The sequence below is a fragment of the Arctopsyche grandis genome, chromosome 5, assembly GCF_051622035.1.
Source record: "Arctopsyche grandis isolate Sample6627 chromosome 5, ASM5162203v2, whole genome shotgun sequence".
Lineage (NCBI taxonomy): Eukaryota > Metazoa > Arthropoda > Insecta > Trichoptera > Hydropsychidae > Arctopsyche > Arctopsyche grandis.
Window position 1 is genome coordinate 3,568,606 of NC_135359.1, and position 16,586 is coordinate 3,585,191.

Consider the following 16,586-nt stretch of genomic DNA (forward strand, 5'->3'; position numbering starts at 1 on the left):
GGGGAAACAATGAATGAATTTATTTTATTTTAAATCTTTGAAACGAAAAATAAAACCATAATTAACAATTGTGAGGGTCTTTCGCGACATTAATTTAGTAAATATGCATGTAGGCCGGAATGAAAAACGTGAATTTTGTATTTTCATCAATAGACCTAGTGACAGACTTTCTTCGTATCAGGGAAATGTTAAATAAAAATTTAATTGATTTTCAACAATGTCCTGTGTCTTCAAACGATTGATTTATCTCGACAAAAATTTCGGAAAGTAGGTTTCTTTTTATTACATACCTCCTTTACGTTTCACATGGCTTTCGTGTCAGTGGTCATTTTTATCTCTTATCCGATCGTTTTCATACTTTGCCATATTGCTCATTTTGGTCATCAATATAAGTAAATGGAGCCTCCGCCATTACGATGGTGCAAATATATCGTCTAAGACGCGTTTGTAATTTGCACGCCGACATTATATTTGACGTTAATCGCCCTGAATTTTCAGTAGCATTGATCACCCGCTGAGCTCGCCTCGGCGTTATCTTGGTGAATATCCCTTTTCGTCGTCATCTAGCTTTTATTGCTTGAACGCCTATAACTATTAATTTTTTTCACTCTATATTTTATAAGATTTGCTCTATAGATTCTCATTATCTCTCTTATATATTTTGGTCACTCATATTGTTGTAAAAGTTGATCGTAATATAAGCGAATGTCAGAAGATGCTGGCCGTAAATTCGACTTTTATGACTACCTAGCTGAACTAACGGTACTTTAACAATAGATCTGACATTTCACTGCTAGAAGTACATCTCTTCATTGAGCGTTATCTGCGAGATAAGTAAGATTCAATAAGAAGCTATGTTGTATCTAATTGTTAATATCATTTACAATAAGTTTTCCACCAACAAACAAAGCTAGCTTCCCAACCAACAAAAAACGCCCCATTGACGTTTAGCCTATAACCTCAATTTTCAGTTGTTTCTTCCTCCAAAACAAACTTTCTAACCAATACAAGCTTAATATATGTACACAGATCAAACAGAGATAGTTTTATTTTTAGTTATCAGCTAATTTTTGGAAGAGTTTTAATCTTTTTACTATTAAAAAAAAGTAAACGCTTAGTAATCATCTATTAAAGTTTTTTAGAATTTTGTTATTTTCCGAAAAACATAATGAAAACTATACGTACATATATTCATTCGGAATATGTACATATGTAAACACATATGTACATAAGTTATAAATATACCTAGTCTCTGAAAATCTCTTCTTACAATAAACTTTGAATATATTAGCACCATACTTCGAGGTCATGGGGTTATTTGAAAGCTTCGTGCCATATCGATATCAACCTATGCATAGATAATATGAGAGCTTTGATATAAAATTTGTAAAGTTTTTTTTAAATACTTGAACTCGAATCTAAAATCTAAAATTATAGTCTCCACAATCATGAATTAAAACAAAGAGCTTATAACGGATCCCCTCTTAGTAGCCAACACTTTTGCTAAGGCCTTAAGCAACTCATTCATCAAAGAAGACTACATATCTACCGATGCTTCCTAGCTTGTCCCGAAATTCCACATAAATTAATAATATAATGTTTTATGAAAAGGTCGTCTTCAAGATTTTACACAACTTGGGAAACAACTCCGCCCCTGGTAATGACATCTTACCTTCACGTTTTAAAAAAAAAACAGCTCTGTCCATATCCTGTCCCCTCTTTAAACTTTTCAATCAATCTTTTATATCTTCCTTTATACCCGACGAATGGAAAACTTCTAACATTATTCCTATCTACAAAAAGGGAAACAAATTAGAAGCTGCTAATTATCGTCCTATCAGTCTTTAACCCATTTTGCTAAAATGTTTAGAAAAAATCATCGCCTCTCAACTGTCTATATATGTATTTCTAGAATCTTGTAACCTATATGCCAACATCTATATGCCAACATGGTTTTATAAAAGGCCGATCAGTACTGAGTAATCTTTTAACCGTGCACAATGATTGGTCTCTCCTTCTTAACCCGTAGATGTCGTCTATCTTGACTTCGAAAAAGCCTTTGATAGAGTTCCTATCGATCGGCTTTTATAGATGTGAGAGGATGGCTACTTGGCTGATTATAATGTTTTTAAAGATTAGATACTTCTCAGTGAGGATTGGACCCTGCTCTTCAGAATCTCATCCCGCCCTGAGTGGTGTTCCTCAAGGCTCTGTTTTAGGCCCAATTCTTTTTTTAATTTATAATAATGATATAGCTAATGAGCTCACTTGTAAATATTTTATTTTCATTGTTGCCTTCTGTCCTGCCAACACAGAAGGCAACAATTCTCTTCAAAGCGATTTGGACAAAATTGACACGTGGTCAAAAACTTGGCTCTAAGAAATGCTCTGTACTCCACCTATGAAAAAATAACCCAAATATTTCCTACAAAATAAACAACCTTTTCCTCAATTGCGTCAAACACCAATTAGACCTATGTAGGTATCATCATCACTTGCGGCCTAAAATGATCCTCTCATATTAATCATATTGTCAACAAAAGTTGCTCATTTTTGTATGTAATAAAGCGTGTATTCAATTTTCTGAATTAATTATTTTATCAAAAATATTTAAAACTTTCATCAGACCTAAACTAGAATACGCTTTTAACATATGGAATCCTCATTTTAAAAAGGATATTACGTGTATTGAAAGGGTTCAAAGGAGAATTACAAAGATTCCTTCTGAACTAAAAATCACTTTCTTATAACGAAAGATTGAAAAGAATGAATCTCACCACATTGAAGACGAGAAGAATTAGAGATGACTTACATAATCGAAGTCTATAAAATACTTAATAATCACTATAATTGATGTCTAATCGTATTACATTCAACGTAAACACTCACCTCAGAGGTCACTCGCTTAGACTCCAAAAAGAAAAATCTAATAAATTGATCAGAGATTCCTTCTTTTCAAACATAGTGGTTTCAGTTAGGAATAGTCTTCCCAATGATATAGTTAACCTCTGATAACGTTAATATTTTTAAGAATAAGCTTGATTTTTTTTTAAAACTAAAGGATTTCTGTAAATCTTCTTTCCCGAAATCGTATTTCTGTTTTTTTTGCACTCTTATTTTTATTTTAATATTGTTTTTTTAATTTATTTTATTTTTCTCATTTAATTTTCAAATATGTATAATTTGTTAAAATATGTTTGATCAAACCCCTTGGGTCTATCGGTTTTGGCGCCTCCCCCAAGTATATTAAATAAATAAAATAATTTTTATTGGACATAATAAATTTACTAGATGGGTACCACCTCTCTGATTCTAAATGTGGATCTGTGTATCAATATTTGCCATTAAAAATTTATGAGCGTAAACTGTTTTATCAAGTGTAATTATGTATCTTCCAATACACACATTCGCATATTAATATTCAACACATGTTGCATTTTCCAAGCAAATGATAATCTGCGTCGTATAAGATTTCATATAAATATGACTCATTTGGATTACAAGACAGTATTCCGTGACCGGTCAAAGTAAAAGCAGCCATCATGAAATTCTTAATTTTCTTCCTCGTGGCCACTCTTTTTGTGAGTATATGTTGTGAGATATTACATAATCCGATTTAAATGAAAGTGGATTCAGTTAATTTTGTCAAAATTATTGAATAAATCTTCAAGCTTCGAATGTATTTAGGACAAAGTACATTTTTTAAAATTATTATTTTGTTATTATACTGTTCTGGCCATATTTCAAATAATAGTTCGAAGACAAATATACAAAAATTATAAGTATATATGTATGTACATATTATGTTAGATATATGAAGTTTTGGAATCCCACAGTCAAATGTTAATTTGGGAAGTTTACTCTTAAATTCCTTCAATGTAATGTACAGATGTACATATGTATGTATGTATACAGCCATAGAAAACTTTACTTCCTTTCAACTAACAGCAATATTGATTTATTATTATTATTTTTATATTTATATTTATAGTTTATATATTATTTTCAACAATTTTAATAAAACGTCTTGTAACATCTCAGGTCAACGCCGTACTATGCCAAGATCCAATGGATGGAGGTCGGAGATCTATGGAGATGGGAGATAGAGGATATCCATATATGGATTGTGCAAGATTGTGGAGAAGATATTGCCGACCATATTACAGAACTCCACTTTGCAGTTGTATGAGATATTGCAGAGATTATTGGGGAGATAGAGCAGTCGCTCCACCTGGTAATAAATACGAAGAGCCAGACAAAAAGAAATGAGGACCAAATCACCCAACGTCGACCAAATCTAGACTGTAATCCAGAAATTTCACTTGGCCCACATTTTTAACTCAACCTTACACATATGACCTGAAGAAATAAATATTTTCATTTCAATGAAATCAGTGTTTCTTTTACATAAAATCATACATTTTTTTATAAGATAAAATATTATGTTGGGTACAATACACGTAAATCAGAATATAATGCATACGTATTGTTGCGGAATTCGACAGGGGAAAGCAGATTATCGTGTGTCACCACCTGGCGTCACTTCCCATCCCCCAACTCTGACCAGAATCCTCCCCTACCATCCCTATCCCTCCAGCTTCCTTAAAATGTGTGGGATGAGATGGATGAGAATTGCGCAAAACAGACGAGTTGGAGAGGCCTTAATCCAGCAATGGATGTTGAGTGGTTGTAGATGATGATGATGATGATATAAATACTCGTATGGATATATTTTTTTATTCATATAATACCAAAAAAAAATTCAATTTGAATAAAATTTGAAAAATCTGTATTGTGGTCCAAGCGTATGCTTTTTTGGTCATTAAAATTATATTTTAAACATGGTATTCATTTCATTAAAATTTATGATTTGAAAATAAATGTTTTTTTTAATTGAATTACCGTTTTTGCAGGTGTAACTATGCATATTTTAAAATATACTCCTGTTATACGAAAGATGTCAATATGTTGACTTATGTAGCTGGAATTTGATATAAGAAAATATATCCTTCTTTTTCTACGATATATGTAAAAGTGAATTACAAAAATAATATTCATAGTAATGAATGATTTTTTTTTCGATTCTTCAGTGTGAATAAAATGTGTAATGTGGTTAATATGAGTGATGGTCCTCTTGCGCCTACTGATCTAGTTGGATGTCTTGCTGTTGTAGTTTAAGGGTTTTGCACCAGTTAAATAACACCAGCAACCAGCAACATTTACAGATAAGTTATTAGCATGTAATGCTATCGATTGTGTGGTGACGGGTTATATTCCTGACTTTGATGCTGGACAGACCTTGGATATCTGACTCCAAGGTCGATCGTTTTCTCTCAGAGGTTGCCAAATCTGATATCATTGGAATCTTTTTGAACGAATTTAAAATCCTGTTCTATTTCTTATAACTTTTTGATATTTAAAAATGCTGCAAAAAATTGTCCATAGATATGTATCTCCATGATGATTTCAATGTTAGATGATTGATTTTTGTAGTTGGTCCTATGATTAGGATTAGGTCGTTGTGTTGGGTGAAATAATTGTTCCATAGCATCTGTTGTAGAAAGGATTGGTGAAATCTTATCTGAATTTCAGAAGAGAACAAAATAATACAATAATAAATAATTACAATATTTTATAAAAACCGAACTATTTAATATTCACATTTACATATGTAAACACACTGGTTCTGAAAAATAGTCTAGGGTGGCCAATTTTCCGATATACGAGTATCATATTTAATCTGTGACATCAAACCAAAAAATAATAAAAAAAAATGCATCATCGCAATATAAATGTATAATACACAATAAATGAGAGTTTTTTTTCTTCCTCTGCCATTTAAAGCTGATTTCAAACTCAGATATACTTTCTTTTCTTAATATTTTCAAACTTCCTCTTAATTATTTGATGAAAATGCCTTGACATTTAAACGTTATTTCCTACCAATTTTATCCGTTAAATAGCAAGATATAAACATATGTACATATATCTCTTGTGAACTGGTTCCTCGCTGCCTTTCTACTTGAAGGATTAACTAGATCATCATCTTCTTTGCATAATTTTCTTTCTTGAAATAAATTTGAAAATCTGATTTATGTACCAAGAAATGCTTTTCAATTTGAAATATAATTGCATATTGAAAATAATTTTTGTAACGTTTCTTTATTCATTGGAATTTGAGATACAGTGATCATGTGTAAAATAAAATTAAAAATAATAATAACATTTATGTACACACAAAATTACGAAAGGATATTTACATGTCTAATTTATATTTTATATTGTTATTTAGTTTACTTGTATGTATCTTAACATAAAATAAAATAAAAGCATTTTGTTATATATCAATTTATTGATATTTTATTAAATACATTATAATATTTATGATGATGGTTCATAAATATCATATGGGTCATAGCGTTGCCACCAATTGCAAGATCTTGAAATGCAATTGCACAGTGGGTGTGGTCTGTATGTCATGTAGCACCGTTTGAACCAATTCTTGAAACATTTGCATCTTGGTGTCCATGGGTAATATCTACAATAACGATAAGCCCAACCAATGTTTCTCGAGACGCCCATTAAACTGTCTTCTTCCGAGCTAGTTCCTTCGGGACCACTCAGACCTCTCGCGCCGCTTCCTTCGTACGCCACTGGAGCCTTAACGTCGGCGGTATCATCAGCTTCTTGGGATAATTCTTTTGGAATTGGCCTTTTAGTTGGGTTTGGTGTATTTGGTGGTCTTGTTTGTGGTGGTTGGGTTGCTGGTTGTGTTGGCGGTTGGGTTTCTGGCAATTGTGATTCGGGAAGTGCTGTTCGATCATAATCCTGTGTTGCAGTCATTTGGATCTAAATTTAAAAAATAATGAATTCCATATGAAATCAAATGAAAATAATAAAAAAAAATAACAAAATTATTTAAAAAAAACTTATTTCAATGGAAAATTAAGTTAAAAAACAAGCGTGTGCATTGCACAATTGTACTGAAATCTTGTAAACAATTAATAAGCATAATTGCAATTGAATGGCATATTGGGAATAATTAATATACATGTATTGATTTGTGAAAATATAAGAATAAATCTGAAATTGAATGATTGTATTGGCGATAGATCATATATTTTATATAATTAAAATATATGAGACCAAAAACAATTATATATATATAAGTATGTATAAGAATAGACAATACTTACAAAGAGGAAACCTCCTAAAATTAAGAAGAGTAATTTCATATTCGATAATTATGTGGGAACAGGCTTGCGAGAGATGCCAGAATCGAACTGAAGATACTGCGGCCAGATCGCCTTTTTATTCAATTCTCCTTTATTGAATACAAATATGTATGAGTGAATACCTTACATTCAATTAATCAATATTTGTTCCGCTCGTGTTTGAGCTGTGTTTTAAGTAAATTAATCTATATATAGGTATTTAAAATTGAATGTCTGTTTGTCAGTCTCATGTAGGCTCCTAAACCATTCAATAGATTACGATGTAACTTTCAGGATTTGTTGTATGCATGTTCGGGAAGTGTGAAAAAAAACCTCTTAATAATAATATTCGAAATTACGATTTTACCAACGCGAAATTTTGATGTGCTATTGTGTAGTCATGGAAATGTCTTCGTTAGTAACCACCAGTTGGTTTATGACGACACGGCTTTGAAGAGGCATTTGGGAACGGGAACGGGAATTGCATGCCTTATTCTGGCATTGCAACACAACAACACGGGGTCAGCTAGTCAAATATAAAATGTAATTTATACAACTGTTAGCACGTGTTAAATTTATAATGTGCGGGTAAATATTGTTTGATTAAAACGTCAGGCGTGGGAAACAACGAATGTATTTATATTATTTTAAATCTTTGGAACGAAAAATAAAACCATAATCAACAATTATACGGGCCTTTCGTGACCCTAATTTACAAAATATGGATGTGGGCCGGAATGAAAAATGCGAATTTTGGATTTTCATCAATAGACCTAGTGACAGACTTTTGTCGTATCAAGGAAATGTTAAATAAAAATTTCACGGTCTTCCTTTGACCTTATTGCATTTTCTCGGGTATCATTCTAGAACTTCTTTTGTCCACCTTTCATCCATTCTTCTATCCACGTGGCCCACCCATTGCCATTTCAATATATACTCTCTATCCACTATAATATAGTTTTGGAATTGTTTGCGAGCGTAGATATAATGCCAAGCAGCTCTCAAGCCCCTTTTTTCTTCAAATTAGAACTAAAAGTTGCCGTTTACTTGGTAAACAATACATGGGCTACAAGAAAATAGACGGAAAAATAGAACAAAATGTATACAAAATATATGTTTACCGATTTTTCCAAGGACTTTGATAAAATTAGCCATACTATCGTAATACGAAGGCTTTTAAGGTTCGGTATACACGGCGATCTGCTTAGATGGATCTAATCCTACATAAATAATTGCAGTCAAGCCGTTGCCCTTAAAGGGTACCGCTCTTCGTTTTTAAAAGTCCCCTCGGGAATTCCCCAGGGATCTCATCTTGGCCCATTTCTATTTACATTGTAAATAAACGATACCGGACTCTGTTTTCAAAAAATCCCATCACTTGTTTTACGCAGATGATAGAAAAATATTTAAGATTATCAAATGTCCCGAAGATTGTGTAGATTTACAGCAGGATTTATTAAAATTTGAACACTATTGTGATGAGAATCAATTAATTTTAAACTAAAATAAATGCAATGTTATAACTTTCACAAGAAGACATCATCCAATTATTTATAATTACAATATTTCCGGTAAAAATTTGACTCGAGTAACCAATATTCGTGATCTGGACATTACTTTAGATTCCAAGCTGCACTTTAACCTTCATATTGATACGATCGTAGCTAAGGATTTTAAGCAACTTGGATTGATTCTGCGCATAAGTAAGCCTTTTAATAGAGTCAAAACCTTTAAAGTTCTCTACAATGCATACGTTCGTAGCGTTCTAGAATTCGGAAGTGTAGTTTGGAATAAATAGGATTGAGAGGGTGCAACAATTGAGAGGGTGAACCCCAATATGCAGTTCATGTAAATAGGATTGAGAGGGTGCAACAACGATTTCTTAATTCATTGGACTATCGTACAGGTTACTGTGCAAAGATTGTGAAGAGAGAACGACAAGACATAAACTACATTTTTTGCATGCAAGACGTAAATTCTTAGATAGCATTACCTTTACAAAATTCTAAATAATCATATTAGCTGTGTACCCCTTTGGGCAAAATTATTTTTAAAATTCCTCGGTCTTTCTCCTCACGTTCAAAAGATACATTCTATATCCCCTCTTTTCATACGAACCACGCGAAAAATACTTTTTTCAGACAGTCCTGTTTATATTTTAATAAAGTTTTGAATGATATATTTTACGATACGTTTGTTTTCAGGAAAAGATAAGGTGATTTGTTGTTGCATTAGTTTCATAGTTTATAGTATAGATTAGCATTAGTTTCATAGTTTCAATTATATTGTTATTATTTTATAGTTATTAAGTACATATATTGTATTATTTCATAGTTATTAAGTATATTGTTATTATTTCATAGTTATTGAGTATATTGTTATTATTTCATAGTTATTGAGTATATTGTTATTATTTCATAGTTATTAAGTTTATTGTTTAATTTCGACTGCCATTTATTCATAAGTTTTTTAAAATTTATGGTTATTTAGGTCTGTTTGTTTATATGTGTTTTATTAAATAATTGTAATATAACTGTTTTTACCTAAAAATAAAAAAACCGGTGTCAAGAAATACCTTTGAATGTGTTCTTAGTAAAGAGAACATTTCAATTCACAAACCGAGAAATGATCAATGCGATGTGTGCTCCAGTTTTCAGTAAAAAAATGTTTCGCAAGATGAGTATGAGACACATATCCAGATAAGACATATGAAGTACGTAGCGCTAAGAACAAAGCCATAGAAAATTTGAAGAATAAACCCGATCACCTAGTGATATTTGTTGACGTGCAAAGTGTTTTTTTAGCACCAAACATACTTGCAGGAGCACTGTATTATAAACAGAAACTAGTGTCATAATACTACAATTTATAACTTTCGTTCTGGGGATGTTACTTGTTATTTTTGGCACGAAGCAGATGGAGAAGTTACGTCCAACGAATTTACAAGCTGTATGATTGATTACCTTAAAACTACACGCAGTTCTTATAAATACATTACCATAATTAGTGATGGGTGTAACTATCAAAATAGAAATAAGGTTTTGGCGAGTGCATTGAGTGATTTTGCTTATTTTTTCAAAGTAGAAGTGGAACAAATTATACTAGAAAAGGGACACAATGATGGAGGTAGATAGTGTGCATTCCACTATATGTAGAACATTACATCAAACCCCCTATGTATGCACCACAAGTATATACATATATTATATAAAGAATACGCCAGGCTCGACCCAAACAACAGATATCAGAGTGCTTCATTACGATTTTTTCAAAGATTACGAGCAGCTAACCACCAATTTTCAGTCTATCAGACCTGGTAAAAAAAGGGTGATCTCATTGTGAATGATATCAGAGAATTCTTATATAGATCTATAATACTAGTGAAGTCAGCTTCAAACTTCGCCATCCACAAGATTATATAATACTTCCTCAACGAAGCCGTCTTCCTCAAGAGTATCCTGAAACTTCAACATTGTATGACGGTCCATTGGAAATCACTCGATCTAAGTTCAATCACTTACAGGAACTTAAGGGGGTATTCTAGTCTAGACATTTGAAAAAAATCGATTTTTTTTCATATTTTCAAAGCTAAAGCCTTTAAGAATATGTCCTTAAGACAGCGGTTTCCAAACTGGGAGGCGCGGACTATTGCCAAGGGAGGCACCAAAACTTTTTAATAAAAAAATAATTTTCATACCATAATATCTACAAATGAATAAAAATTCATATCGTGGCTTAATAGTAAAAATTCAATGCATGAATGTTTATTTTCATTTTTATATATATACATATTATATCATTTAATTCATATAAAAAATTATTCAGAGAGGAAGATTTTAAAAATTGCGCCTTTGCAAACGCTCTATTTCGGTAATGCAATAGCAACCTTTCTCGAAGAAAACCAACATGAAGAGGCACATTTGTGGATGAACGATAATTTTATTGTTAAACTTGCCTATTTGGTTGAAATTTTTGGAAAATTGAGCCTCTAGACTAGAATACCCCCTTAAGCCGTTTATTGACCGTGACAACCATCAATTTTATAATTGTTTAAAGTATAAGTGTGATTAAAGCCTGTTTTTTTTTCATTCAACAATAATAAAATGCTACTGTAAATCAGACATTTTTTTACTAATACCTGCTATGTGTCAATAATTGACAATTTATAATCTGCTTTATGCACATATTATTCTAATTTAACAATAATAAATAAATTATTACATTTGAATACCTAAACATCAAATATAACATAAAATTTTAATTAGTTTTCAACAACTTCATATAAAATTTTACAGGAAAATGTTTTTTTTTCAATATCTCAGTTATATTCTTTGAACATAGCAGATATTGATTTAACAACGACTATATTTATATATGTAAGTTATAAATATACCTAGTTTCTGAAAGTCATAGTTAATATGGAAGCTTTCATAAAAATTTTATCGGGCATAATAAAATTACTAGATGGGGATCACCTTTCTGCTTCTAAATATGGATCTACATTTGTATCAATATTTGCCATTAAAAATTGATGAGCGTAAAACAAATAATTTAAAGTGTCTAATCGGAAAACTGTTTAACAAGTGTAATTATGTATCTTCCAATACACACATACACAAATTACAATTAAACACGTGTTGCATTTTCCAAGCAAATGACAATCTGCGTCGTATAAGATTTTATATAAATATGACCCATTTGGATTACAAAACAGTATTCCGTGACCGGTCAAAGTAAAAGCAGCCATCATGAAATTCTTAATTTTCTTCCTCGTGGCCACTCTTTTTGTGAGTATATGTTGTAAGACATCACATAATTCGATTTAAATGAAAGTGGATTCAGTTAGTTTTGCCAAAATTATTTTATAAATCAATCTTCGAATGTATTTAGAACAAAGTACATTATTAACACTTGCTTGCGGGCCAAACCGTAATTGCTCCTTGGCGTGTAGTGGACATACAGAAATCAGAGAAATTTTCAAAAATACCCTTTAATTTATGGAAAATTTCAAAAAATTATAAAATCTTTTATAAGTGACTGTAAATTGAACAAAGTATTTTAAAAAAGGGGTTAAAAACCATTTTTATAAAAGAAAATTTTTGAAGTGAAGAAAAATAAACAAAATATTCGCACCGTTTAATTAACCGTGTATTCCGTGTTATGCACGTATGACAAATAACAAAGACGACAAAAATAAATAAATCCTTCAGAAATAAGAAATAACCTCAACTAATCAAAACCAAGGGTCGTCAAACCCCTACTACATTTTAAGATTTTTTCTCTTAAAAAAATTTTTGTATAAAAAAAAGACGGTTATCTGAGTCAAAAATTTATTTTCCATTAAATTTTACAATAATTTTTGGCGTAAAACGATGGGGATTTTAGATTATTTTTCTCTTTTGTTGTATAAAAACGGTCGGTTACCCCAGTCCAAAAAATTGTAATATTTTAAATTTTGTATTTATTTATATCATAAAAATGATGGAAATATTTTTAGATTATTTTTTCAATTCAAAAAATTTAAATCATAAAGATGATGGGAATATTTTTATGTTTTCTCTTAAAAAAAATTGTTATATAAAAAGGTTGGTTATCCCAGTTAAAAATTATAGTACATATTTTAAATTTTGCAAAAATTTATATCATATAGAATATATGTAGGTGATGGGAAATTTTTAAAGATTTTTTTCGCACTAAAATTTTTTTGTTGTATAACAAAGTTGGTTACCCTAGTCAAAAAATCTATTTTATTTTAAATTTTGCAATAATTTATAGCGTAGGGACGATGGGAATATTTTTCGATTTTTTTCTGACTTAAGTTGCCTGATTGATTTTTTTGACCCTAGTCAAAAATTATAGTACATATTATAAATTTCCATAATTTATAGCATAGAGATGATGGGAATATTTTCAGATGTTTTCTTACTTTAAAAAGTTTTTTGTATAAAATGGTTAATTACCCTAGTCCAAAAAAATATTTTATTTAAAATTTTGTCATAATTTATGCATAAAAACAATGGGAATTTTTTAAGATTTTTTTCACACTTAAAAATTTTTGCTGTATAACGAGGTTGGTTGCCATAGTCAAAATTTAAACATATTTTAAATTTTGCAATCATTTATATCCCAAAGATGATGGAAATTTTTTTTTTTCATTTTTTTCTGATTTCAAAATTTTATTGTATAAAAAAAGCAATTTTAATAAAACATCTTGTAACATCTCAGGTCAACGCCGTTCTATGCCAAGATCCAGAGGATGGAGGTCGGAGATCTATGGAGATGGGAGATAGAGGATATTTCCCAAGAGATTGTTCAAGATTGTGGAGAAGATATTGCCGACCATATTACAGAACTCCACTTTGCAGTTGTATGAGATATTGCAGAGATTATTGGGGAGATAGAGCAGTCGCTCCACCTGGTAATAAATACGAAGAGCCAGACAAAAAGAAATGAGGACCAAATCACCCAACGTCGACCAAATCCAGACTGTAATCCAAAAATTTCACTTGGCCCACATTTGTAACCCAACCTAACACATATGATCTGAAGAAATAAATATTTTCATTTCAATGAAATCAGTGTTTCTTTTACATAAAATCATACATTTTTATATCAAATATTATGTTGGGCACAAACACGTAAATCAGAATATAATGCATACGTATTGTTGCGGAATTCGACAGGGGGAAGCAGATTATCGTGTGTCGCCACCTGGCGTCACTTCCCATCCCCCAACTCCAGCCAGACCCCTCCCCTACCATCCCTATCCCTCCAGCTTCCGGTTCACATCCATGGCGACATCTGTGTTTTGGCAGGAGTTAATCGTGCGCCGCGAATCGGCACCGGAAAATGAATTTTCATAAGCGAATAAATTACCGAAACCCTCGTCCTCAGATTATATCTATGTACCTGCGTTAAATGAAAAAAAACGAACCAAATAGACCTTTATATATTCCCAAACTTATAAAACATGTAAATACTCTGAATATAAAAAAAGTCTGTAAGGGATAATTTACGTGTCGAGAGATGCTTCAGGTTAATTGAAAAATTGGCTCGGGCCAAATACGTCAAATGACCAAACGAGATATATTTTTGTACACATTTGATGTGTGCTGTCGTTTATTTTATTAAAACTTGTATACATACATATCAATACACATATTTAAAATATATAAAACGGCGCACTCTGGTGCAGATATGAAAATAAGTGCAAATATATGGCATTCGCCCAAAACATCACAGCGAAAAATCGTAGGTCGTAAGAGTTTTCTTTAATATTTTGTGGTATAATTCAGATTAGTTTAACGCACTGTAACCGAGAAAACAACATTGAAAATGTGAAACGTGGCTTGGTTTCAAATTAAAAACTATAATAATTTAAAAATTCAATACTTTCAGTGATTAAACATGATATATTCGATATCTCTACATATCTTTATCAATTTTAGCATCAATGACTGTGTCGTTTTGATTAGTTTTTTTGCCACTTGGAATAAATTTTTTTTAACACTTTAATTTTGTCTCAAAATTTCTGGTTCGGAACAAAAAAGAGTCAGACATATCTGTATAGTTTGCATTTACCAAATATCTTAGTTATGGATGACAGTAATTTTCCTGCTCCTTATTTCTCCTTTTTGGGATGTATTTTGACTTTTAAAAATACATATTTTGATATTTCAGATGATGCTTCATAATATATAATGGAAAAAATCTCTCAAAATAAAACAGAAAAATCATTATATTGCTAGTGTTTTTAACACAATATTTTTTATATTTGTTTAAAAGTGATAATTTTGAATTTAAATGGTCACGAAAGAATTCGCACTGCCATAAAAAACCATATAGCGTTTATTTTTGCCAATAACTTTGTACCATTTTGTATATCATACAAATTTGTCCATTACGCTATTTGTATTTGAAATATAAGTATATTTCTGCAGTTTTAACGATAACGCGACTCCATATGGCTCTTTTCATATTAAACATTCTGCCGTTCATACTTGTGAGTGAATGTTTTTGTATTCATTCGAAATCATTTAATTGTAAATAAAACGTTGGCGCGAAAACAAAAAAATACTTAGATAAATACGATATTCTTTTAATGTTTTAAATTGAAAAAAAAAACAAATTGTTTTTCACGTGGCCTAAAAAATATTGTAGGTGTAAATCTTTTAACATATGTAGATATAATAAAAGAGACATTTTTACAATTTTACCATACCGCTAAAACTACAATTTTTCGTACCCACTGAACATATGTAAATCATAAATCATGATATTTTTTATTATTATCAACAATAATTACCTATATAAATATAATATACATAAATTTAAATCTCAAAAAATAATTGACCACATTGAAAAACTTAAGAATCGTATTTGAAATAAGAAGGCTTGAATTACATAGTAAAGGTTGTGAGTTTTAACCTTTTCGTATACAAAAAAGTGAAATTGTGTTGTATGCTGTAATTAATAACCCATAATTTTTTTTTATTATTTATTAGGTGTTATTATTACTATTTATATTAATTGTCGGCACCATTATCGTAAGATAAATATATCTTTAATAAAAATGTTTCGTTCTATGTATTGATTCCATATATGTATGTATTATATTTTCTTTTTTGAACTACTGTGCGGCGATAAGTTGTTTCAAGTGTTAGTATTCAATAAAAACGTCTGTATTTCGATAATTTTTGTCAATATTTGAACATTCAAATTAATTCATATCTGCCGACTTGTTTTGAAATTTTCCAAATTGAATGTAAATTATTTTAAAAAATTACATTCTATTTAATACTAATTTTTAAATTATTTTTCTGCATATATGTATATATGTACATATAGGGCTAGCTAGTTTATCTTTAGTGACAGTGAACTTCACCTTAACGAATATAGACGATTAATTGTTTAAGAAATCATTTTATGTATACAAAATATTCTAGTTTCCACAGACAGAGACTCAATCTTGTTCATGTATTACTGTGCTGATTCATTTTAGACATTCCGCGTTGACTTTCAATGTCTACTGTTATCGAATGGAGTGCATTCGGACGAATGAATGTTGTTTTTAAATCAAAAAAGCCACTCTGCCTGAAGAAAGAAATCGTCGATCAATGCATTTTTGCCAGTGATAAAGTATGGATGCGAAACTTGGACATTGAAAGCCAAGATGCTACACAAAGTCCAATGCATTCAAAGATATATAGAACGCTGTATGCGTAGTATAACGAGGAAAGACAAAAAAGCGAAACATGTGGGTGATAAGTATGACAAGGGTAGAGGACATAGTGGATTGAGTAAAAAGATTGAAATGGCAATGGGCGGGCCACGTGGCTAGAAGAATGGACGAAAGGTTGACAAAATAAGTGC

The 16,586-nt window shown here is 30.9% G+C and overlaps 1 protein-coding gene and 2 long non-coding RNA genes across 3 annotated transcripts; 2 read left to right on the forward strand and 1 right to left on the reverse strand.

The window, feature by feature from the left end:
- The first annotated feature begins 3,399 nt into the window (after positions 1–3,399).
- Positions 3,400–6,346, forward strand: LOC143911647 (uncharacterized). Its single transcript, XR_013260585.1, has 2 exons — positions 3,400–3,581; positions 4,042–6,346. It is a non-coding gene; the product is annotated as an uncharacterized LOC143911647 (long non-coding RNA).
- LOC143911645 (uncharacterized) lies at positions 5,621–7,335 on the reverse strand. Its single transcript, XM_077430624.1, has 2 exons — positions 7,197–7,335; positions 5,621–6,849 (listed from the first exon to the last, which is right to left on the reverse strand). Exons 1-2 carry the CDS (start codon positions 7,233–7,235, stop codon positions 6,382–6,384), a joined length of 507 nt encoding a protein of 168 aa, XP_077286750.1. The 5' UTR covers positions 7,236–7,335; the 3' UTR covers positions 5,621–6,381.
- A 4,548-nt stretch (positions 7,336–11,883) lies between these two features.
- Positions 11,884–14,930, forward strand: LOC143911822 (uncharacterized). The gene is made up of 2 exons (XR_013260594.1): positions 11,884–12,001; positions 13,440–14,930. It is a non-coding gene; the product is annotated as an uncharacterized LOC143911822 (long non-coding RNA).
- Positions 14,931–16,586: the final 1,656 nt, after the last annotated feature.